The following is a 25,897-nucleotide window of genomic DNA, read 5'->3' as shown; positions in this document are numbered from 1 at the left end:
TGTGTAGTGTGAACGTTCATAATCACTGGAAGAGCTGTGGTCATTCACATATGTGGATATTTAAAATTATAGTTGGTATAGAGCATGGAATAAAAAATATAAATGTCTTTCCCCATTTGGCCAATTTATAAATTTGTGTATTTATTTGATAAAATATAATTTAAAGCATGAATGATGTTGTGGTTTAGTACTAGAGGAGAGGTCAGTAACTTGTAAAGGGCCAGATAGTAAATATTTTAGACTTTGTGGTTCACAAGGTGTCTGTTGTAGCAACTCAACGCTGCTGTTGCAACAGAAAAGTAGCCATAAACGATATGCAGATGAAAGACACAAAAACAGATGATGGCGGATTTGCTAGATTATCAGTAATTTAAAAAAAATTTTTCTTCTTTTAGTTGCAAGAAGCACAGGATCGACGTACAGAGGCCATGAGATGTGCTGAGAAGACGCAGGATCACATCCAAAAGTACAATTTAAAGCAGCACAGAAAATAACTTAAGTATAACTATAGAGCAGATAAGCAGTATAGTATGAGAATTATATCAGTAATGACAATAAATACGTCATTGTGAAGCTGGGTAAACATTTCAGCTTTGAGCTATTTTGAAATGCATAATTTTTCTCCATTATTTCTAAATTTTGCACATTATCCACAGAACACAACTAGAAAATGGCACAATTGCCAAATCATCTACTTTTCAAAATTCTAAGAATGTATGTAATTGAACCTGCAGGTGTTTGTTCAGAAAATGTGTGGTATTTTAAAAATCTATGTGTGAGAATAATTATTTTAAAATATGCATTTTAGGCTTGAAATTGAAAATGCCAAGTTAAAAGCTACAGTCAAAAAGCAAGCGGGAAAAATTGAACAGCTTCAGAAAAACCTGTTAAGTACAAGTTCAGTAAGTCAATCTCTTAATTTCTGTCATGCTGAAAAGGAATTTTAATTTTTTTACTAGTAACATATAAGAATATTTTGGACAATATGAAAAGTCTCATTGATAAAAGAGTTTATTTTTATATTGATACTACTTGCTACTAGTAGCATAATTCTTCTTTATAGAGGAAGTTGACTGAAATAATAAAATTGATTTTTGTAGTAAGATTTTAATTAAAAAGATGGTGACAGTCCAAAAGCAATATTTTATATATACCACATTTTGTTTATTCATTCATCTGTCAATGAACATTGGGATTTTTCCACCTTCTGGCTATTGTTGATAATGCTGCTATGAACAGAGGTACACAAATATCTGTTTGAGTCCAGAAATTTGAGTAATGATTTGATCTAGAATTCTGAATTCCCCTTGTAATCTAAATCCTCCAGTGCTATTTTGAGAATGAATTACTTTTAATGTTGTAGTTCGTTTTCTTTATCAAGAAGGAATAGTAGGTCACTGTACAAGCATTTTTCTGAAAGGAATGTATTTTTTCCTTTCTTTGATTTTATTTTACTTTATTTTTTAAAGATTTTTTTGATGTGGACCATTTTTAAAGTCTTTATTGAATTTGATACAATATTGCTTCTGTTTTATGTTTTGGTTTTCTTGGCCGCGAGGCATGTGGGATCTTAGCTCCCTGACCAGGTATCGAACTCCCTGCATTGGAAGGCAAAGTCTTAACCACTGGACCTCCAGGGAAGTCCCCCTTTTTTGTTTAAAAAAAGAAAAGAGATGCCGTGAAAAAGTAGAAATGGCTGCTCAATCAGGGCCTTACATAGTAACAGGTGCTCCTAGCATAGCAAGTTCAGAAACAATTTTTTTCCCAGACACTTGAGTTACTCAGCCTTTCAAAGTTGTAACAGCCAGTCTCAGAAAAGACTGATGTGTAATCCAGGATTCCAATTTATCAATGTATAGTGAAAGCTATGTAACTATTTACCAAGCAGAAAGGGATTCTCCTGCCGTTTATACTCTCCTTTGTAGGGGAAGCTACCTATGATTTAAAAATCAGAAGATTGTATTGTGAACCCTAAGTTGGAGGGATGAGGTAGATGCACCTACAACTCATTTCTTTCCATCACAATAGTTAGATTCATGCAGTGTCATTATACAGATATACCTGTCAGGGGAACTAGAACATTCTGTTGACTGGTCCTTCTTGTGTTCAAAGAAACATTGAAAATTATTTTTTCTAGACTTGATATAAATTAGTCACATTGTATTAGCATACTTTTCATACACGTGACAATACAATATGTTGACAAAAGGAGTCTTCTGTGAATGAGAGTGCCAGATGTCCCCTTACATTGTCAAACAGAAATCTATTCGGGTATCAGAAATTGAAAATTTTGTAAGAATACCCCACACTGATTAAGCGTATTAAAAAAATAATGAGGGATTTTCTGTAGATTCCTATAGAAATGAGTTAGGATTATGACACAGAATTATTGGCCACTTTAAGGTCTACACAAATCAAAAATTTAATGAGACGGCTTTTCACCAACTCAGTCAATAGCCCTGGCTTCTCTAGAAAGTTCTCATCTCAGGAATCCCCAGGCCAGAGCCAACCTGAGTTAAGATATATGATCAGCACAGTGCTGAGGTGAAGAATCTGGGCTGGGAAGAAGAGAGAGCTCTGGCTGACTCAAGACTCCAAACAATATAGTTGAGTATTCACCTGAAAGTAGTGTCAGAAGACTTCCATAAGGTCAGGTCTCTATGGAATAGGAAATTATTCAAAAGAAAACAAGGGCAGGGACTTCCCTGGTGCAGTGATTAGGAATCCGCCTGCCAATGCATTGGACACGGGTTCGATCCCTGGTCCGGGAAGATCCCACACACTGGGGAGCCACTAAGCCCATGCGCCACAACTACTGAGCCTGCACTCTAGAGCCCGCGAGCCACAACTACTGAGCCCGTGTGCTGCAACTACTGCAACCCACGTGCCTAGAGCCTGTGCTCTGCAACAAGAGAAGCCACCGCAGTGAGAAGCCCACGCACCACAACGGAGAGAAGCCCCTACTCACCGCAACTAGAGAAAGCCCGTGCGCAGCAATGAAGATCCAACGCAGCCAAAAAAAAAAAAAAGAAAACAAAGGCAAATAATTGGTAATCTGACCCTTGTGAAAAAGTTTCGCATTATAAAAGAAAATAAAGACAAAGTATGCTGGTCAACATCCTAAGGGTGAGGGTGCCCCCCAAGATTAGAAAATAACACTACACTCAAAGTAACACCAATAAGAATAAACATAAAGTGTCCAAGAATAGCTCTGTACAAGGATAATCCACACCGAGTAGTGGCTCATGAGTGTGGCTGAGGATGTTGTCTATGAGGAATGAGAAGGGGGAGAGAAGAGTACAGGTGACCTCAGCAAAGGGGTCAAGGCTGGAAAGGTAGGTTAGGGAATCCGGTACGAAGCCTTGAGATGTAAGGAACCCTGAGAGAATTTAAAAAGAGGATTAGAAAGGGTCAAGGATTGAACATCAATGGTTACTGTCATTCAGACGGAGGTGGGCTCAGAGGAGCTGAGGCAGAGTGTGGTCACGTTAGCAGTTGCTGCTGAGAAGTAAAGCCGGGTAAGGACTGAAGAAACGGTTCTTGATGACCCGCAAAAATTTTAGTGGAGTTACAAGATTGAAAGTCAATTTAGTGTAAAAGAAGAGAATAAGTGATGAAAGATGAATTGTGGATGAGACCATGCGTTAAAGAATGTAAGAGTCCAGGGCTTCCCTGGTGGCGTAGTGGTTAGGAATCTGCCTGCCAATGCAGGGGACATGGGTTCGAGCCCTGGTCTGGGAAGATCCCACATGCCATGGAGCAACTAAGCCTGTGTGCCACAACTACTGAGCCTGCGCTCTAGAGCCCACGAGCCACAACTACTGCAGCCTGTTTGCCTAGAGCCCGTGCTCCACATCAAAGAGAAGCCACCACAATGAGAAGCCCGCGCACCGCAACGAAGAGTAGCCCCTGCTCGCCGCAACTAGAGAAAGCCCATGCGTAGCAACGAATAACTATTTCATCCCATCCAAAGAAAAATTTTTAAGAGTATAACTGTTAAAAACCAGATAGGGCTTCCCTGGTGGCGCAGTGGTTAGGAATCTGCCTGCCAATGCAGGGGACATGGGTTTGAGCCCTGGTCCGGGAAGATCACACGTGCCACGGAGCAACTAAGCCCGTGCGCCACAGCTACTGAGCCTGAGTGCCACAACTACTGAAGCCTGTGCGCCTAGAGCCCGTGCTCCACAACAAGAGAAGCCACCGCAGTGAGAAGCCCACGCACTGCAACGAAGAGTAGCCCCCGCTCACCACAACTAGAGAAAGCCCGCACGCAGCAACAAAGACCCAACGCAGCCAAATGTAAATAAATAAAATTAATTAATTAATTAAAAAAAAGAATGTAAGAGTCCAGTGGCGGGGGTGGGGGAGAAAAAGGATGAGAGAAAAAGCTACAAGAATCAAGAAGAAGTTACGTTTTTATTTAGTGTATAGAAGACTTAAACTTTATTTAAAGAGAAGAATGGTTAATAGAAATGGAGAAATTGAAACCTATGGAAGAATGCTTACAGAGAATGAAAGGCTTTATCTCATGCTGCGTGGGAATTTTTCAAAAATTATATTAGTAAGATGTGATTTAACAAAACCTGGAATATCTTAAACCATTGATGAAAATGTTTCTAGGGCATCTTTAGAAACTAAAATGTAAATATAGCCACTCTTTAAAAAAATTTCATTAACATGTATAAAAACCTCTGGGTTTTTAATTAATTAATTAATTAATTATATATATATTTTTTGGTTGCTCCAGATCTTGGTTGCAGCAGGCGGGCTCCCCAGTTGCAGCAGGTGGGCTCCTTAGTTGTGGCATGCAACCTCTTAGTTGTGGCATGCATGTGGGATCTAGTTCCCTGACCAAGGATTGAACCCAGGCCCCCTGCATTGGGAGCACAGAGTCTTATCCACCATGCCACCAGGGAAGTCCCAAAACATCTGTTTTTAACAAATAAATTTTGGCAATTTAAATTCCAGAAAAATGATGAAATGATGAAAATGAAAAATCAATTTAAGCTGTTTCAAGAAAAGTCATTATTTTTGAAATCTGTCCTTATTGGCATCAGGTTTATAAACTGTGTTTCACTATAAACATATATTACTCATGAACTCATGAGAAGTAATATTTTTAAGAAAGAAGAGTAAGTCTCTAGGTTTTAAAAAATAATTTAAATTTTTTTTCAAAGTCTGAGGGTGAAAAGCAGCAATTAAAGAAATGTACTGAGTTAAAACAGTCTCTGGAATATAGTTTGGATCAAGAAATGAAGAAAAATAGTGAATTAGAAAAAGAGATTACTGGGTAAGATTTTAATATTTCTGATAATTTCAACTATTAATTGATTTAACTATAATTTTGTTCTATTAAAACCTTAGATACAAATTCATTTTATATGTGTATATTCATACTTCAGCAAGTCATCCATCCTATTTAAAAGTTTACTTTAGAAACTCACAGCACAATCTGAAACTGTTTTGAGTGCCCCAGTATTATAGTTCCTCTTTAATGATTTCTAAAACAATAACAATAGTGTGCCTTGCCTATAGTAATGTCACTCTGCTCTTCATCATCTACCTTGAATTTTTATGTCTGCAAGATATCTTTGCTCTTTTCTGGTAACCCTGCCTTCTTTTAGTTGTGTTCTTCCCTTTCAGCGTTCAAGTATTTTAATATCTAAAAACTTATTTGTGTCACTGTTTAACAACCTCAAAAACTATCTTGATTTTGCTTATATTTTCTTTCTGCTCTAAAAGTTTAGTTCTAAAATATATATACAAAAACATATGTATGACTTAAAGAATAATAAAATTAGTGATCATGTTTTGACCACTCAGATAAAAAAAAAAAAAAATAGAGTGTTTCCCAATGTCTGTGATGCCTCCACATGGCTTCCTTTCTGGTTATTTGCTGAGCACACTTAGCCCTCAGCATCCACAGATTCAACCAACCTCAGATTGAAGGTATTCAGGGGGAAGAAAATTCCAGAAAGTTCCAAAAAGCAAAACTTGGATGGGCCTCAGGTGGCAACTATTTCCATAGCATTTATTTACATTGTATTTATAACTATTTACATAGCATTTACCTTGCATTAGGTATTATAAGTGATCTAGAGATGATTTAAAGTATACAGAAGTATGCGCTTAGGAGGACTTGAGCATCTGTGGATTTTGGTATTATACTTATGGTTCTTCCCTGATTCTCATTAGTATTTTTCTCTCATTTAATTTTCTCTACATTGCTTGGCATTTTGTTAACATTGTGCTGGGCAAGATTTCTAGATCTCTTAAAACAGCTTGAAGAGACTGGTACACATTCTCTCCCTGCTGATTTCCTTTCTTATGAAGCTCAGCCTGGTTTTTTTCCCCATCAACTCAGACTCCAAAGATTTTTCTTTCTTGTTTCTTTTTCTATTTTGAGTGAGTGTCGATGTTTTTTGTGTGTTCTTTCTTTGCTTCTTGTAGAGGCTGTGGTCAGTCAGTACCAAAATGTCTTTTTGTGTCTTTTCAAAACATTCATATATGATATGCTCTTCTTCTTCAGCTTGGTTACTGATCTCTGGTTTATAACTAATATTTAATAATAAGTTAATATTTTATATTAACATACTAAAAATGGATACTAATAACAGCTTACTTATAAGAACTGTATAATATATGTAATATATTTTATATGTATACACACACTATATTAACTCTTAGCATGTGTCATAAAATTTTTCTTCATATTATTTACCTAAGATTATAATTTAGTTATTATGCTTTCAAGCAATATTAGATTAGAACAGATGAGAAAGGATTATAATTTATAGAGTTTATTTTATATGATAGAACATATATCTGTTTAAATAATTATTAAATGTCTACTCTTAAAGAACTTGACTTATTCATTCTATGCATTTCTACAGACTTAAGAAACTCTTAAAAATGCCAAGAAGGAAGTTAAATGAATATGAAAATGGAGAGCTTAGTTTCCATGGAGATTTAAAAACCAATCAAATTGAAATGGATATTCAGATTAATATGCTAAAACATAAGGTAATTTTTAATCAGTTTTGGGACCCAAAAGTCACTTAATTTGGGGAAATATAAATCACTTCATGCTTTGAGCAGTGAAACACAGATTTGTCTGTTAATTTTTTAGATTTGATACCAGTAAAAAAGACAGCTTTTTCCTATATCATTTTTCCATAAAAAGGGCACACTTTTGACTGTCTGTGTCTTGAACCATGGCTGGTGATCTGAAGCTGAGCAGCACACCATTACCCCAAAGCATCCATTATTTTTTGGTGACAGCTTTATTGAAATATAATGAACATAACATGCAGTTCACTCATTTAAACTGTACAATTCATTGACTTTTAGTATATTCAAAGAGTTATACAGTTATCACCACAATCAATTCTAGACCATTTTCATCACCCTAAAAAGAAACCCTATACTTTTTAGCCATCACCCTGTACCAGTTTTCCCTTCCTCATATTCCCAGCCCTAGTACCATGACTGTACTCCCTGTCTGTATAGATTTGCCTATTTTGGATATTTCATGTCAGTGGAATCACAGAATATGGGGTCCTTTGTGACTGCCTTCTTTCATTCAGCATAATATTTTTAAAGTACATCTGTTTTGTAGCATGGATCAAGACTTCATTTCTTTTTATTGCTGAATAATATTCATTTGTATGGACATACCACGTTTTATATATCCATTCCTCAGTTGATGGACCTTTGGGTTGTTTCCACTTTTTGGCTATTAATAATGCTGCTATGAACATTCATGTCCAAGTTTCGGTGTGAACATATTTTTTTCATTTCTTTTTGGAATATACTTATGAATGGAATTGCTGTATCACATGGTAACTCTGTTTAACCTTTTGAGGAACTGCTGTACTGTTTTCCAGAGTGGCTGCACCATTTCACATTTTTATCCAAAGTGTGTAAGCATTCCAATTTCTCTACATGCCCATCAACACTTGTCATTACCTGTCTTTCTGATTATAGCCATCCTAGTAGATGTGAAGTGGTATCTCATTGTGGTTTTGATTTGCATTTTGCTGATGACTAATAATGTTGAGGCACTTTTCATGTGCTTATTGTCTATTTGTGTATCTTCTTTGAAGAACTGTCTATTCAACTTTTTGCCCATTTTTAAGTTGGATTGTCTTTTTATTATTGAATTATAAGAGTTCTTTTTGTATCCTAGATACAAATCTTCTATCAGATATAGGATTTTCAAGTATTTTCTCTCATTCAGGAGCTTGCCCTTTCCCCTTCTTGATGGTGTCCTTCAAAACACGGAAGTCTTTAATATTGATGAAGTTCAGTTAGTCGATTTTTGTCTTTTGGTGTCATATCTAAGAATTGCCAAATCTAGTCATGAAGATAAACACCTGTGTTTTCATCTAAGAATTTTGTAGTTTTAGCTCTCGCATACTGAGTTAATTTCTACATATGGTATGAGGTAGAGGTCTAATTTTATTCTTTTGTATGTGGATATTCTGTTGTCCCAGTACCATTTGTTAAAAAGACTATTCTTGTCTCATTCAATTATTTGGCACTCTTACTGACAATCAGTTGGCCATAAATGTGGGGCTTTCTTTTTAGATCCTCAATGGTAATGCATTGATCTATATGTCTGTCCTATGCCAGTACCAAGTCATTTTATGAGAATTCTTTCTTACTCATCTTGCATATTACCAGTTGTTTTATGTAATAATAAAAAGTCAGTGTAGTGGAATGTCTTTAACTCCACTTCTGTGGAGGTTTTTTGCCTCTTGAAGGAGCCTGTGGCCAGCTTATGCCTCACTGACCCCATGACATGATGGGAAGTAGGTTTACAAAGGTAAAGTCCATTTCTTTTTTTCTCCCTCCTTTCAGACCTTTAGTCTCTCACCCAGTGCCTCCCACTTCACTCCAGTTTCCATCAAATCTTGGTCACAAGATCTGCTGACTTAGTCTGCTATCTGCTTCATTATGTTTAGCTCATTATAATTCATAGACTCATCCATAGATTTCACCATCTAGGAGAAGATTAAGTCTGGGCTGTCAGCTTTCCTCGTTGGAAGTCTCGCTAAGCCATCATGTTGCAATTCACAATTAAATCATCTTTTGACGTGGTTCTTGTGTATAACACTAGCGCTGATCTTGTTCTTGACATAGATCCTGCATTCTCAGAAACCACAGTTCTCTGTATCTACCTTCTTTTATTTAAAAAGAAAGAGATGCATAGCTGTACTTTATAGCTTAACACATAATGAATAGAATAACTATTTCATCCCATCCAAAGAAAAATTTTTAAGAGTATAGCTGTTAAAAACTGGGTAGGGGGCTTCCCTTGTGGCGCAGTGGTTGAGAATCTGCCTGCCAATGCAGGGGACACGGGTTTGAGCCCTGGTCTGGGAAGATCCCACATGCTGCGGAGCAACTAAGCCTGTGAGCCACAACTACTGAGCCTGCGCATCTGGAGCCTGCGCTGCGCAACAAGAGAGGCCACGATACTGAGAGGCCCGCGCACCGCGATGAAGAGTGGTCCCCGCTTGCCGCAACTAGAGAAAGCCCTCGCACAGAAACGAAGACCCAAGACAGCCATAAATAAATAAATAAATAATTTTAAAAAACAAAACAAAACTGGGTAGGGCTTCCCTGGTGGTGCATTGGTTAAGAATCTGCCTGCCAGTGCAGGGGACAATGGTTCGAGCCCTGGTCCGAGAAGATCCCACATGCCATGGAGCAACTAAGCCTGTGCGCCACAACTACTGAGCCTGCACTCTAGAGCCCGCAAGCCACGACTGTGGAACCTGTGTGCCACAACTACTGAAGCCCATGCACCTAGAACCCGTGTTCCACAACAAGAGAAGCCACTGCAATGAGAAGCCTGTGCACCTCAATGAAGAGTAGCCCCTGCTCACCGCAACTAGGGAAAGCCTGCATGCAGCAACGAAGACCCAACACAGCCAAAAATAAATAAAATAAAATAAATTTTTTTTAGAAAAGGTAATAGTCGATCAATTTATCTGGGATAAATAATAGATTAGTAATTTGAATTTCAAAATTTCAAAGCCAATTTGTATGATATAGAGAAGCACTGTGGTACAATGTAAAAATGAGATAGTCCTACCTTCCCTTACAAACAAGATTTAAGTAAGGTAAAGGAAAAATTATATTTAATTATATACTGCCAAAGGACACTGCATTTGTTTTACTACTAAGAAGATTAAAAATGCTTCCATGATGTTTTATTTCCTCTCTGAGGAAAGGACAATGAAGATTGAGTCCTAGATTAATAAATATTCAAAGCTGCCTATCCCTTAGAATTTCAGTTAATTGAGATGAGGTAAAAAAAGTCTGATTTTGGTAATTAAACTGACGATTTCTAGTTGTTTTTCAACTATTATACTTCATATGTCTCCTTGCTTACCAATCTTCCTTATCTTCAAACTTGAGGGGAAATTCTAAAGAGGCATACCTGCCTATTTGTAAGAAATTGTAAGTGAAGGGAACCCCCCGAAAACTTCCTCCTGAATAGTTCTTAGGTCTTTCTTCTAGTTATCTGCTTCTTCTCATCAGCATTGTTTGTCATTTTAAGTTAATCTCAACACTTATTAGATTCCAGTTTATAGGAAACCAATTTCTACTGTGTCTAAGTTATGTTTCTTATTATCTCTTTTTTTTATCCACTTTTCTGTTTTTTCCTAAAAATCTCCCCAAAGTTTAGTAGCTTAAATAAGCAACGTTTATTTTGTTCACAATCTACACTTAGGAAAAGCATAGCCAGGACAGCTGGCCTCTCTTCCCCTCAGTTGGAACACCTACCCTGAACATCTAAGCTCTCTTTGTGGCCTGAGCTTCCTCACAACATGGGGCTGGGTTCCAAGGTTAAGAGCCAGGCAGAAGCTGTATTGTCTTGTTTAACCTCACCTTGCAATTCACACAGCAGCTCTTTCACCATATTCTGTTCATTAGGAATAAGTCACTTATGCTTGGCCCATAGTCTACCTTTTTTTATGGAATAAATTTTTTTTTAATTTATGGATACATTTAAAAACCAGCATAATCTACCCACTGCCACAATTTTTTATATTCCTTCCACATGAAGAATACACTTATCCCTACCCAGTTCCCCCACAAGTCTCAATTGTTACAGTGTCAGGCTCAGGCTTGAGTCCAGGATCTTACCATCTTTCACCGGGTACAGATGGGGATGAGGCTCCTGGGTGTGGTTTCTAGAGTATAGCCCCTTGAGTACCAATCCTCTCAGTACTAAGACTTGAGAACTAAAGGGACAAATTTTCTGCCACCCACATACCCAACATCCTGTTAAACTGCTAAGGACTCTCCCATTCAGAAATGGAAAATGGAAGACATGCTGGTCCATAGCAGTTCTGAAATACAGCCTGATACCTGCTGCCAGCTCTTTGATTAGGACTTAGTCCCGACCATGGAAGTGATTCTCCTTTGCTGTACCCTCTGAGCTCTTTGTTCTGTCCTTTTCATAAGAAATGACCTGTGTTTGCAGCTGAGTAGTGTTTCTCAAGCCAGCAAGGGAAGAAAAGGACACTGAAACCTGGAGGAAGGGGGACTTATAGAACTTCTAAGAAAATCCCAAAGGCCTCTTCTCATTCTGTACTGTCTTGGTCTTTGTTAATCCAAGCTAGCAAGCAGTGTTTTTGCTACCACAGTTCTCTTTAAAGCTTTGAGTGTCCTGTGAATTTTATTGGGCTTCATGCCATTGGAAAAGCTACCCTCCCAAATCTTTTTGAGATAAGCTCTTCCCCTTGGGCTTCTTGTGAAGCTGTTGTAGGACGGGAAACTTTGTAGGATGATGCCTTTAAAATTCTTATGCTTTTTTAAGATCCTTAAAGGAATTTGAGGCACCAACTTAAGTCTTTCCAGGGTCTTAGTAAAGGGTTCTACAGTCTTGGCTTCATCTTTAGACCATGTTTTCCTGGCAGCACCCTAAATCTGATCTTAGCCCAGAAGCGATTTCTCTGTTTTAGCATTATTTGGGCATGTGGAGATGCTGTAAATGGGATAAAGATATTTGAATCCAATGAGTCCTGGATCCTTTATATTTAATAGTCTTTTTTTTTTAGCTTATCCCTCTCATCAATTTTACTTTCAGCTGCTTTGTAGCTAGAGTCCCCCTTCCTCCAAGTTGCAGTGTCATTTTCTTCCCTTGCCTAGAAGCTGTCACCTTCAGCCTCTTCAAGGGCCGTCAGGCTTCCATTAACAGTCTTGTGAAGCCCTGGGAATTTCGTGAGAAAAGTGTCAAAGAATTTGTAGACATGTTTTAAAACTACCACATCCACTTGCCTTGTCTTACCAAATAATCATTCTGTCTAAAGGGAAGTAGTTCTTCCCAACTCAGTGTCGTTGAAATTCCAGCAAGTTTTTTTGTTTGTTTCGTTTAGTATGTTCTCTTATTCTGTGGAAAGTAGCAAAGCGTTACAAGAATTAATGGCACTCTTTTGTTCAGGAAAATGTGTGGATCATCTCGCTAAACTATTACACTGGGAGATGTGATTTCGCCTTAACCCTGCGAAGCATTTCTCCTTGGAATGCAATTCAAGTTAGCATAAAATATTTGTAATTCAGAAAAAGGCTTATGGTATTAGAAGCCATATTGACAAGACTCATTAATTAGAGCCTGATTTTCAGAGTCTTATTTTGGGAGGCATTTATTAACTCAGCCCTAAATAACTCAATATGATATCCCTAAAACTTTAAAAATCATGGAGGGTTAAGATGGGGGTGGGGAAGGAGTAAGAGGCTTTCTACTAAGAGGTGACTTATAGTCATTTTATGGAGGACAGACATGAAACAATAGAAGAATAAAAGAGTATAAAATCAAATGCAAATGTTGTGTAACAATGATGACAGTAAAGGATATATATTTGTGGCTCTTGGTGGTTTGAACTTTTTTCTTCATTTTCTTAGTACTTCAAGGTCCTACATGCTACAATATAGATACCATTTTATTGTAACTGAATTTATTTCAAAAGTTGATACTGGTTTTGAGTTAGGCTATTCTCAGTCTACGTCTCTAATTACCAAATGATTTTATTTTATTCATGCAGATTGATGACCTTACAGCAGAACTGGAAACTGCATCTTCAAAATGTCTACATCTGGATGCAAAAAATCAAGTTCTTCAACAGGAGTTATTGTCTATGAAAGTAATACAAAAGAAATGTGAAAAACTAGAGAAGAATAAAAAGAAGTTGGAACAAGAAGTAGTGAACCTCAAAAGTCATATAGAAATGAATATGATAGAACACAGTCAAGTAGAGCAGTATAAACGGGAGATTGAAGAAAGAGCAAGACAGGATATAATAGAAAAATTAAAAGAAGTCAACCTATTTTTACAGGTTAATTTATTGATCTTTAATGTGCTTTAATTCACTTCACTATAAATTACATTTCGGATGTATACATTTTATGTGTTTCTTCTACTTATAGCAGTTTGTTTTGTAAATTTCTGGAAGGAAGGTGGCATTTGTTTCTCCCTTTAAATATTTCAGTTTCCATCATTATTCTCACTAAATTGATCTTTCAGAACAATTCTCACTAGAGAATCATTTTATTTTTAAGACCAACTGGTATAAAACAAAACTATTAGGATTAAAAAAAATATTGTGATTTAGAAATTGTACTGTACTCTTGGATTATTCTTAGTTGTATTGTTCAATTTAAAAATGTTTAAATTGGTCCTATTATTCTTTGAATTATCAGATTACATGAGTACGAATATAAGAATGATTCAACTTTAATTTTATAATTAAGATTTAACTCAGTTTGCATTGATGATAAATATTTTTAAAGGTCAGCTTTTTTTTCACATTTAAAATTGCTCTCTGAATCATTGATGCAAAACTAAAGGGCACAAATATAATTATTCAGGTTATAATTATTTTAAACATGTATCTTTTTATTTTACTTTAGACACAAGCAGCATCTCAAGAAAACTTACAGCAGTTAAGAGAGAATAATAATGCTTCAATAAGAAGTCAAATGGAACTCAGAATTAAAGATCTGGAATCTGAACTCTCCAAAATGAAAACTTTTCAAGAAGATTCTAATAAAGCAGAGTTGGAAAAATATAAGCAACTCTACCTTGAAGAACTAAAAGTTAGAAAGTCATTGGCAAATAAACTAAACAAGTAAGTCAAAACATAGAATCATAGAAAATAAATTTAAATTTAGCTCATTAATTTGCCTCCAAAGCATAATTTTTATTGAGCCAGGTTCATGAGATTAGTAGGAAGTGAAAGCTAACTAGGTAGTATAACTTTGGAAAATGATGTTAGTAAGTGAAGTCACCTTTAAAATGTTAGTCCAGTTTGCATCTCCCCACCTTTTTGTTGGTTTCACATAACTTTATTTTTTATATTTTCATATATTGGGTTGGCCAAAAAGTTCGTGTGTGTTTTCCCGTAAGATGTTACTGGAAAAACCCAAACGAACTTTTTGGCCAACCCAATAGTTAACCTGATTTAGTCTTTAAGCTAAGTGTTTTTGAAACTTTGTAATTTAGATAAAATTTCTTGTTGGAATTCCCGTAAATAGAAATATTAACGAGTTTAATTATTTTTTGGAAGATTACAGCTTAAACGCAAAGCGTCACATTTTAGCATTTGGTAAATTTACTTTCTTGATTATGATCTTTGGTATCATCGCTAGAGGGCGCCCTGAGACAAACTACTGTATTTGAAGTTTTTCTACTCTACATAAAGGCATGCTTGTGAAACAAGGGGAAAGTAACAGAGGGGCGAAGGGCTGTATAATTCACAAAGTGTCTAAAAATAACACGGTGGCCTGCGTGAGGGGGTGTGTGGAAGACCGCAAGGGCAGATCCCACCTCCAGTGCCTCAGTAACAGTGTTACCGGTGCCCGTCTGCAGCCTGTTAGGAAGCAGGCCGCACAGCAGGAGGTGAGCGGTGGGCGAGCCAGCAAAGCTTCACCTGCTGCTCCCCATCGCTCCCCATCGCTCGCATTACCGCCTGAACATACACCCCCATCCATGGAAAAGTTGTCTTCCACGAAACTGGTCCCTGGTGCCGAAAAGGTTGGGGACCACTGCTCTAGATGATTCCTCAGTGCCGAATGCTTAATTTCTCTGAGGTAATGAGTGAAATGTGTATACAGGGGTGGTGAAAGCAAATGCTTGAAAATGTCTTTGAGGTATGGTTTGTTTTTTCATCCCTGAACTGGTTCACTAAAGATGAGTGTCTAAGTGCAGCCATCGCAGAAGGCAGCAAGCGTCACCTGTTAAGCCATCTAAGCCATTTCTCTCCTCTCCCGACTTTGACTTGCTTGTTAGTTAAGGATCCCTCAGACACATATATACTTCTTTAGAACAATTTTACACCTAGAATTGTTTATAGTAGGTCTGCTCTGACCTATTTTCAGTGTTAAAACGTGGTTTAATGGGACATTCCATTTACTATTATGGCAATTTAAAAAATGCAAATCATTTAGGAATCATTTAGGGAAAATGAAATGAATGAAATTGGTGTTTTGCCATCTTCCCAGGACTAATGAGAGGCTGGCAGAGATCAGTACCAAACTACTGGTGGAGAAACAGCAGAACAGATCTTTACTCAGCACTCTTACTACGAGGCCAGTCCTGGAGCCACCTTGTGTTGGAAATCTTAATAATAGTTTAGTGCTCAATAGAAATCTTACTCCAGGAGAAAACTTAGAGATTTCTACCTCAAGTTCACGCCCTTCAAATAAGAGCATGGAGACTTACTTGACTAAGGTTAGTTATATTATCTTTTTTTCCTTGGGTTTCAGATTTCTGATAATAATTCTTGTTTTTAATTTGGTGAAATTCTGAATTGTTTATTTGACTTACGCACACGAAGTAAAAGCCATAATTAATTGTGCTAATAAATAGACAGAAATTTTATGATTTTTTAAAGTCCCTGGATTTCTCATTTTCAAGAGAGATTTATCATTAACTTTATTCAGTAAATGTAATTAAACTGACAAATTTTAAATTTCTTGAAAAGCTGCAGTTAAATTCTATTTTAGAAATTAAATATTATTGCCTAATAACCAAAGATATACTTTCTAATTGACTTCAGTTTGGCGATGGTTCATAATCATTTTCAAGCTTTGCTGCACCCTAGTTTTTCTACCCCTAAGCATAAGTGAATGATTGGCATCCAAACACTTAACCATATATGGATTTTTTTAATTTAAAGGAATCCTAGATAAATCCTTTTTGTGAATTAAATAGACTTGTAGCACTAAATAGGTTAATTTCTGTTTTTAAGTTAAAATTTTTTGTCATTTTCATACATGAGAGTGCAGCCTTAATTGCTATTTTACTTACAGCATTTTTATTGAATTTTTATAAAATGTCTTGCTGAGCAATTGTAGAACATTTCTAAATACATAGTTAAATAAAGCAAATATTTAAATTTTTAAAATGAAGTCCAATTATGTCTCTATCTTGCCATCACCTGGATGAATGATGACTAAGATGGCAATGATGGGGAGTCTTTAAACTGCAATTAGTTTTCATTGTGTATCATTGTTATTAAAATATCCATTTCACTCAGTGCACACGGGTTTATGGTTTTGATGGTGTTTTCATGATGTTCTTGATGCAGAGAAAAGTAGCCCTTGTTAAATGAGGTCTCAGCCTGTTTTCTCATTTGGCTTCACGTCGTAACAAATCATAGAAGAGCAAAGCTAAGGTTTCTTAGACAGTGCTGTGGCTAACTTGGGTCTAAGTGCTTCAGAGCCGTGAAACTGGACTCCAGGGTCAAAAAGAAAATGGATGTCAAGCCCTCTGTCAGTTGCTAAGCATGATGTAAACTTAGAATGTTCTCATGAGTTGTCACCCAAAAAATCAGACAATGTATCATTTTACAAGATGAAGATGAAAGAGTGTGTGAATGCAAAAACAACGTGAGAGAAAATTTCTGCGGGAATTTTTTCCTTTAATTTTTTTGGAGGAAAGAGGTGTTTATTTTTTTAGTAATTCTAGATAAATCAAAAAATAGTTTATTTTAAACTCAATGTTGTAGTTACTAGGTATACATAGTTCCCTCGTGGGGTCTTTGCCAAATCGTGCTGGTTTTAATAAGAGAGATTGAAGAGCACTACTTACTCTATCAAGATGCAAAGACATGTCTCCATAATCACTACAGAATGCCGCAGAAGAGTTATTATACAGTTATTGTTCACATAATTCTTAGTAAGACTTACAGAAAGAAGGTGCCTTCTAGAATTGCTAGGAATATAATTATTTCTACTAGGAAAACATAAATACTATGAGAGGTGTTAACGTACTGTCTAAAATGATAGAAGGGGGTGGGTTTTTGGATGGGACATTACAAAACGATAGCCTTCTAAAGGTTTTAGCTATGATTCTACAAAGTAAAATGTTAAAAATGGCATTAGGATTGCATTTGTTTATCAGTCTCCTTTATTTGCAAGGTTTTAACATTTTGGACTATTCCTACTGTGAAGGAATACTCAGCATTTTCCCCTAACTTTAAGGAAAATAATTATAGCAAAGTACTGCTCTATGTCTGTGGTTTCAGTTGCGCTGGTTGTAGCAGCAATCTTTCTCCATGTACCTAACACTTAGATTTATTACCTCCCTCACCAGTACATGAAGTTCAGTCTTGTCAGTTGATACCATTGTGGGGGTAGGAGATTACTACGTATCTGTCTTGCTAATTTTACCCTCAGTTTTCACATTCTAGTTAATTCTGGGATGTTTTGTCCTATATATCAGAAGTAATTTTACAGTTTTTTTCAATTGTGTTATTTAATTATATTATTATAAAATACAAAAAGTTAACATTAGCCAGAACAGCTACATCACTGTTAGATTTTCTTGCACATAGAATTTTTTCAAGAACTGAAAACTTAAAAATCTATTCCAGACAATTTTATAACAGACACAATTTCGCTGGTTTGAAGATTTTTTTATGTTCAAGAGTTTTTAGGTATTTGTGTGCCAAACACGATGCATGGCCACAGTAGTTAATAAATGCCCTTTAAATCTGTCTTAAGTAGGAGGACTATATTTTACATTGACTGATTTTGGACTTTTGGTGCATTACTGACACTTTCAAAATTTTTCTAATGATTTATTTAAGTAATTTAAAAAATTGCTGCAATGTCCATTCAGTTTAGCAACTCTCTTTCTAAATATGGTCATACAAATGCACTGAAGCTAAAACAATTAATATTCCTAAGACTTTGACTTTTTATATGATACAACATTTTGTGTCTCACCAGAATATTGAGTCACATTTCTTTTAAAAAAATAGGCCTCCTCTTTACATCACCAAGGCACTGCCTATCCACTCTGAGTTTTAACTCTAATCAAATTACCACAGTAGTTAAGCTAGTTTCTCATAAGGCACAGGCAGAGTTCAGTTAACTTGTTTATTGTCTCAGTTTATTATATCAGTATAATCCTTCTTGTTCCCTCTTCATTTTGTCCACATGGACAAATGAGTAGGCGTTTTCTCTTTTGAAAGATAGAGGTAATAGCTCAACTTCTTACAGTTCTTTTTCTTTCATTCATTTTATTTTTTCTGTACTTAGTTTTTCAGCTCTTTGATCTACAAATTCTTCCTCAGTTCTTCTCTCTGCAGCAAAATACATGTATTTAATGTCTACAGACTGCCAAGTGTAATTTCCTTCATACATTAGCCTGTTTACAATTGGATAATGAATTGAAGTGGTTTAAATGACTTGATTTTATTACATTTTCATGACATTTAAAATGAGTGATATCAAATTTTTAAAGTATCAATAATTACTGAAAATAAATTAACTTTGGAAATGAGTGTGCATGTGTATGTGTGTGGTGTGTATATATTTATCAAATTGGTCTTAAAAAGAGAGTGCAACATTATTTTCCAGCCTGCAGTCTCAGATATAATTTAACAGTAATACATTATGGTTGAGTGAACGGAACACATACTTGCTGTGCTTCGTATTGTTATTGGCTTCACTACGTTTCTTTCTAAAATGTTCCTTTCACCTTTCCCCTACTTTATAGTGGGGGTTGTTTTGAACAATGTACGTTAATTATAAAGTCAGGGGAGAAGAAGAAAACGTTCCCTCAGTGTCGTGTGGTCCTCTGCCTTGTTGGACCTGTGGTGGGCAGGTGGCAGATGACACTTCTCTTCCCCTTCTGAGTTCAGCACGCGGGAGTCAGCAGCTGGAGATCAACTAAGGAGCTTTGTTACTGACACATAAGTAATGAATTGGAGGACGTGCTTTAGGTGTGCAGTCACAGTGGGCCTCAGAATACTTCATCCCAAATTAGGCCTAAGGGGAGGAAGCAAATGCTTGACCCCCGCCCCAGGGCAGGCTGCTTACTGCGGGCATGAGAGCAGACCCCAGTTCCCAGTGCCGAGGGCACACACACCTTCTCAAAGAAGAGATTCGGAAGCAAGCAAGCACTTCTTAGTTCCTTCTCCCAGATTCACCCGTTGGGTAAACCTCCCCTCCTCTCATGAGGAGGGTAGGAGTGTAAGTCCTCACGTTGAAACTTTAGGCCAAGGAATTAGCCTGTAATTTCTGACTGGATTTAAATTCTAATTGAGATTACACTCATGTTTTTTGTACATGCAAACTAATGATGAGAGATTGAAGTATGCTAGATGGTAAAGAGAAATCTGTTTTGTGTTTTAAATTTTGCCGTAAATAACCTGCAACGTGGATAATTCATTTGTTGACTCATTTCGGTAAACCAAGTTTTATTTGGAGGAAACGAATATCCTTTTAAAGAAGAATCTCCTCAGTTTTGGCCTGCGTGATTCAACTAAAGATTTTCTCCTTTAAGTTCCCTGTCCTGTGGTTAAAAAAAAAAATTCTGTGCTTTATAAATTAAATATATTGACTGCTACTAATAGGAGTTATGATAATTTATTCTTGTTCATGCCTTTAAAACATAATTTAGTTAGAAAGCTACTATTTCATGTCTCATGCATCAAACATTATTGAGCTACATGACAAAGTTTTACATATTTATTTTCTCTGAGTTATAGTTAAAAATCTATGTGTTTTTCTTCTTAATCTGAGGAAGTAGCTGGCGTAGAACTCTAGACTCAGTGAGAAGGCCGTTGGCTTTGTGACACCAGGCAAAGTCTCTCTGAGCCTTTGTTACCTCTTTTGTAAAATTAGGGACTTTGACTAAATCAATGACTCTCATACCTTAAAAAATTTTTTTTCAAGGAAAAGAACCTTTCTTTTATAAAAAAAAAAAATTTTTGCATGAAACTGTATTATATAAAACAGAGACAAATATAGAGCTGTTTTAGCTAAAGGAGTGGCCGGAGACCCTGAAGCTGTGACTTCTCTGTCCTTCAATCCTGCAGTGTCCTCAGTGGGACCTTCCATTTCTATGGGACATAGTTTGGAAACTACCAGTTATGAGAGAATCCTTCTAACTAAAAATCTTTAGGATTAAAACTTGCTGATATATTGTTTTCCTGTGTATAATTTTCTCACCTTTCTGTGTTTTTGTTAAATGGAAAAGTTTAAAGAAAAATGCAGGTGTGTTCTCCTTATTAATGTTCGACTTCCAACTACTGCCTCCAGCTGAATACTATCCTCACCTAGAAATCAACATAAGGGTCTCGGAAGTACATATTTAGGAAAAGAGCTTTTGGGGGAAAAGAGAGTAATGTTACACGGGTCATTCCCTAATTCAACACGTGTAAAAATGTGACCTACATTTTGCAGTGTTTATTAATGGTAATAAAAAATCATTTCGGTAAAGCCTTCTTCCTTCATCTGTTATGAGTTATTAATTTCACAAGACCTGTCTAATAATGTTGTCACATTATTCATTTTACAGGGCCTCTCTATAGTGCTGTTGTCAGAAAAGTGTTATGGAAAACAGTCTGAAAATATTGGGAAACCTGCTAGCCAAAAAATTTGTCTTTGCACCTAAAATTTACAAAGGCGTTGGCTATCATGTTATCATTATCATCACAGTGTTTATTATGTTCAGTATACTATTTTAGACCCTGTTTAGTGAGAGGGTGCCTTTTATAAGAAAGATTTTTAAAAGAACACTCTAGGTGGAGACACTTGTAATACAGTTTGAAATGTTCCCACACATTTCATAATTAAGTAGATAACTATAATTAGTCAAATGTTTCAAAAAGTTGGCCCTAATTTCTAGAATGGAAACAAAGTTACAGTTAAAGAATTATATATTGCTTTCCTTGTTTCTAATTCTAGAAAGTCATGAATCAGACACTGAGTTTGAAAACTGGCTCTAGCCTCTACTTTTCCTTTCTTCTTGCAGATTTTTTGAAATAAATGTTTTAGTCCTAACATAGACAGGAAAATACCTTTACTTAAATTTTTGCCGGTAGAATTTTGACATGACATTACAACAGAACCATTTTCTTCATTTTATGTATTTAAGATTCTATGTTGAAAAATTATTACCATAGAACATACCTTAAAATTTTAGTTTTATAGAAGTGTAAGAATGGAAAACTCATTTTAAGGAAAAATCCATTAGAGTAAAAAAACTGATTAAACTTTTATAAAGAGCAATTTTTCTAAGAATTGCAAAGTAATGCATTCATTGTAATATATGACTTGAATCGTTTAAACTTGTTTGTACCAATAAGATCAAATATCACCCTCTGAAATATGTATATTCAATAGACTGATATTTATTGTACTTTTTATCAGATTAATCTAAACAACATTACATATATATGTTCTCTATTATCTAAAATCAAAATAAGTAGGAATTTATTTTATTTATGTGATTATTTTTCTGTTTAAGCAATCCTCAAATTAGGTCTAGTCTCTAGAAGTATTATTTAAAGGCCACATTTCATAAGCTATACATCATTCCTACAAAAATGTCTCTTGTCTAACTTAAACATAAATAATATTTTACTTATTTCAGATGCAGCAGGAGATGGAAAAAAATATAACTAGAGAACTAGAAAAAGGTATGTTGCCGAACTTTATGAATTAAATTTAGACATTGATTTCTGAAATAAACTGTAAATATTCAATAGTAAATGGCATCTCTTTCCATTGTTTGGATTACAGATACTATTGATAGGTTAAATATCTTTTCTTATACATATCTAATGAAAAATGTGAAAGCATGAACATTCATAATGAAAAATATCCTGATTCCTCATTTATTCATCATGTTCCATAGCTTTAAAAAAAAAATCTCAAAAAGTCTATGTATTTCTTTTTATTTCTGGCTATATCCTTCCTCTACTTCTGCCATCCCTGTGGAACTGTCAGCCTGCACACTGACACTATTAGAAAACATGGGGTTCATCAACTTCTCAAGTTTCTGGTAGTGATTAAGGCCAAAAAACCCAGACTCAAGCAGTCACGTTCGTGTAGCTGTCACTTAGTGGCTGACATTAAAATTTCCTGTCATTGACTTTGTCATTGGTTTATCTTTTGCTCTCAGGAAAAATTCCAAATTCCTTATCATGGAATAAAAGCACCCAAATCAGTTTGGGTCCTGCCATAGTATTCAGCCTTATCTCTTTACTCCCTTCCTCTGCCCCTTTGCTCTGCATCCAGTCAAATAGACTGCTTACAATCCCACAGGTGCTCTTCCTCACCTTTAGTCTTTGTATTTGCTTCTTCCCTCCGTCTCCCGTACTTTTTCCGTGTCCTTCAGGTATCCACTTACATACCACCTCCACCAGAGAGCTGACAGTATTGACACAAAGCTGGGTGTCACTTCTGAGGGTTCCTTGTACCCTCTTTCATACCTGTCATAGTATTTATGACTCTGTATGGAAATTGCCTGTTTGTCTGTTTTTCCAGTTTATAGTATATGATTTTTCAGGGTGGACTGTGTCACCTTCATCTTGTAATTTCAGTGCTTGTCTCAGCACCTTAGCAGATGGTTGTTGAGTAAATGAATGAAGAATGAGAAAACCAGAAGCTCTGATACTCAGCCACAAGAGCAATTAATTCATCGTGCAACCACGGGCAAATTATATAATAGTAATCTTGTATTTTGTGTTATGTCGTGTATAGATAATTTTCATTCTTCTGAACACTTAGAAAGGTCTCAGCTTTTTTTTTTACTAACTTATATTTAGTTAACTCAAGTATTTTAGGTAAAGAATATAATCCTTTCTTTTTCTTTTCAGCTGCTGCTGAATGTGAATCTGGATCCTATAGAGCTTCTCCTCTAGGAGCTACTGATGAGTCAAATCTAAATCAAGATCTAGTTTTGAAAACGTCACAAGAATATGTACAGATTTTGAAGAAAAATTATATGATCTAAAAGATAAATAGTAAAAATTTCCCTACTGGGTTGTTTGCATAACATTTTAGTTGTTTCCCATTAAACATGATGTGAAAATCTTTATTAAAGGAAAATATTTTTGTATTATATGTGTATGATGAAAATTTATATAGTATTTTAAACCATGTTTCTCTGCATCTAACTTACTTTTAAGCAGATTTTGTGAATCAAAACACTGTTGAGTTTTACATACTCAAACTGAGCCCTGATACCAGCACCCAGACAACCAAACTTGTCATTAATATATAGTGGTGTTGATTGATAGCTTTTTTGTATTTCCAATTTTATCACTATATATAGACCTAAAGATTTAGACAGACATCATTTGGATATACTGCTGCTATGGCTATTGTCAATGTTTTGTTTTTTTAAAAAAATATTTATTTATTTATTTTTGACTGTGTTGGGTCTTCGTTGCTGCATGCGGACTTTCTCTAGTTGCGGCGAGCGAGGGCTATGGGCTTCTCATCGCGGTGGCTTCTCTTGTGGAGCCTGGGCTCTAGGCACGCGGGCTCAGTAGTTGTGGCTCACGGGCTCTACAGCACAGGCTCAGTAGTTGTGGCGCACAGGCTTAGTTGCTCCATGGCATGTGGGATCTTCCCGGACCAGGGCGAACTCGTGTTCCCTGCATTGGCAGGAGGATTCTTAACCACTGTGCCACCAGGGAAGTCCTTATTGTCAATGTTTTGATGTATAACGATTGTTATAGTGCCATAAAACTTAGTATATATAACTTTAAACACTCATTCATAGATCTTTCCTCCTGGAGAAATAAAATTTGCCTAAGACTTTTCACCTTTTCTATTTATTTACTTACTTACTTTTTGGAAACAGTCTTAAAATTAGAGGGAAGTTCCAAGCACCAGACTCAAACAGACAGTTTCATAAAACTACCATATCTCCCATATATTCTCCTAATGTAACATTTATCTTTCCTAAATGTCATTTGTTCTCCCATAAGTGCCCTTCCCTCCCCCCACCAAGAAGTCATGTTTTTCAGAAGATGCCTTTCTCCTACTCCCTGTCACTGATTAAGTAGTATATAAGCCCCCAGTTGTAGCCACCCCTTCAAATCACGTTTCTTTGTGAAACCCTGCATGTAGTCATACACAGTTAAATGTTTTTTCTCATGGTAATCTGCTTTTGTCAATTTAATTTGCAGATTCCCAATTAATGAACCTAAGAGGGTAGAGGAAGTGTTTTCCTTCCCAACAATTCCAAGAGCTAAAATGTTAGTAACTCTTAACTTACATCCTTTATTCCCTTTTCTTCTGTCCTTTCAGTGTACTTAGTTGGCAGAACTCCGTAAGAGATTGCTTATCATTCTTCCCCCTTACCTCCACCCAGGCATCTACGTGCTGCTGAAGAAAATTATTCTACTACTTTTATTTAGTTAATTTGCATCTTCTTTCTTCACAATGTCGATTTCACATCTCCTCTCTGTAAACTTTTCACCCTGTTTTTTCCCTCTCATGTGTACCAGGTAATCTCATTACCCACGACAAACTTCTTGAAAGATTTGCCTGTATCCCCACCCACTCTAGGCTGTCTTCTCCTTCCCCCATTCTCTCAAAACTACTCCGAAGTCACCGATGACTTCCACATCGCTAAATCAAAGTGACACCTTTCCAGTCTTTCTCTATCTGAATTTCTCATTTCTCTTGGCATTCAATATAACTGACCTCTTTGAGACACTCTCTTCTTTTGGCTGGGCTTTTAATACTCTTTAATTTTATCCTGAATGCACCCACAACGTATTGTGATCGGAGACAGAGTTCTTATTAATATCGCACAGTAAATACACAGGCCTTCCCCCCTCGTCCAGGCCTGCACCTGGGGCAACATGGTGAGAACAGGTCAGTTGTTCTACGCCAGCAGGTGAAGGGCGGGAGGAAACTGGTTTTCTTTGCTGCTTGTGAAGGGGCGGGAGTTAGCCGTCCTCCTCTCCTGGGAAGCATCTCCTCCTCACTCTGGCCTTTGGTATGTAAGTAAAACTGTTACCCACCCCAGCAAGGGTCCTTCTGCCCAGTGTCGCTCCCACCAGTAGAATGAGTTGGGTTCAGAAGCAAAGGAAAGCTTTACTCTGATCAAAGAATGAAGAGGCACAAGCTCGGCTCAAGAGGCCGTGGGCGGGGCTGCTTCATAGGGATCCCATCAGCAGGGGAGGGGGTGGAGTTCTCGCGGGGCAGGAGTTCTCGCGGGGCAGGGGCAGGCGCAGGCGCAGCTGCTCCCCATCGCAGTGCCCACATGGCCCACCACCTACATCTTGAATGGGGGTGTCGTGTGCAGCGTTCCTGCGTACGGTCGGTCCTCCCACCCCCAGCTGGAGCATTGGCACAGCCATTTCACACCGGGAACTCTGGTCTGAAGTGCCGGGTGCGAGGCCTCTGCACGAAGCACCCTGTGAGCCAGTGAAAGCAGACTAAGCACAAAGGCAAAAAAGGTTAGACTTTATTTTACTACCCAGATTCTATTTTTATTTCCTGGGAACAGCTAATGGGCTTTGCCAGTGATGAAATCTCTCCAGGAGCCAGACCCGGAGTCTCCAAGTTTCTGGGCCTCATTCCTCCTTGAAATGTGAATTCCTAGGGAGATGGTGCACCTTCG

General features: G+C 36.8%; 1 protein-coding gene across 5 annotated transcripts in view; it reads left to right on the top strand.

Annotated features, from left to right (window-relative positions):
* Positions 1 to 24,083, top strand: part of ANKRD26 (ankyrin repeat domain containing 26) — a 102,861-nt gene extending 78,778 nt beyond the window's left edge. For all 5 annotated transcript variants that reach the window (XM_082449565.1, XM_082449566.1, XM_082449564.1 and 2 more), the window contains 9 exons: positions 396 to 466; positions 809 to 902; positions 5,178 to 5,290; positions 6,894 to 7,023; positions 13,062 to 13,352; positions 13,927 to 14,144; positions 15,517 to 15,745; positions 21,905 to 21,950; positions 23,133 to 24,083. In XM_082449565.1, the coding sequence (XP_082305691.1) occupies positions 396 to 466; positions 809 to 902; positions 5,178 to 5,290; positions 6,894 to 7,023; positions 13,062 to 13,352; positions 13,927 to 14,144; positions 15,517 to 15,745; positions 21,905 to 21,950; positions 23,133 to 23,269 (1,329 nt within the window). In that variant the 3' untranslated portion in view covers positions 23,270 to 24,083. The remainder of the gene's footprint in view (positions 1 to 395; positions 467 to 808; positions 903 to 5,177; positions 5,291 to 6,893; positions 7,024 to 13,061; positions 13,353 to 13,926; positions 14,145 to 15,516; positions 15,746 to 21,904; positions 21,951 to 23,132) is intronic.
* Positions 24,084 to 25,897: the final 1,814 nt, after the last annotated feature.

This window comes from Balaenoptera physalus, assembly GCF_965194825.1.
Source record: "Balaenoptera physalus genome assembly, chromosome: 2".
Lineage (NCBI taxonomy): Eukaryota > Metazoa > Chordata > Mammalia > Artiodactyla > Balaenopteridae > Balaenoptera > Balaenoptera physalus.
Note: the sequence above shows the minus strand (reverse complement) of the source record. Positions and strands in the feature narration are given on the sequence as shown.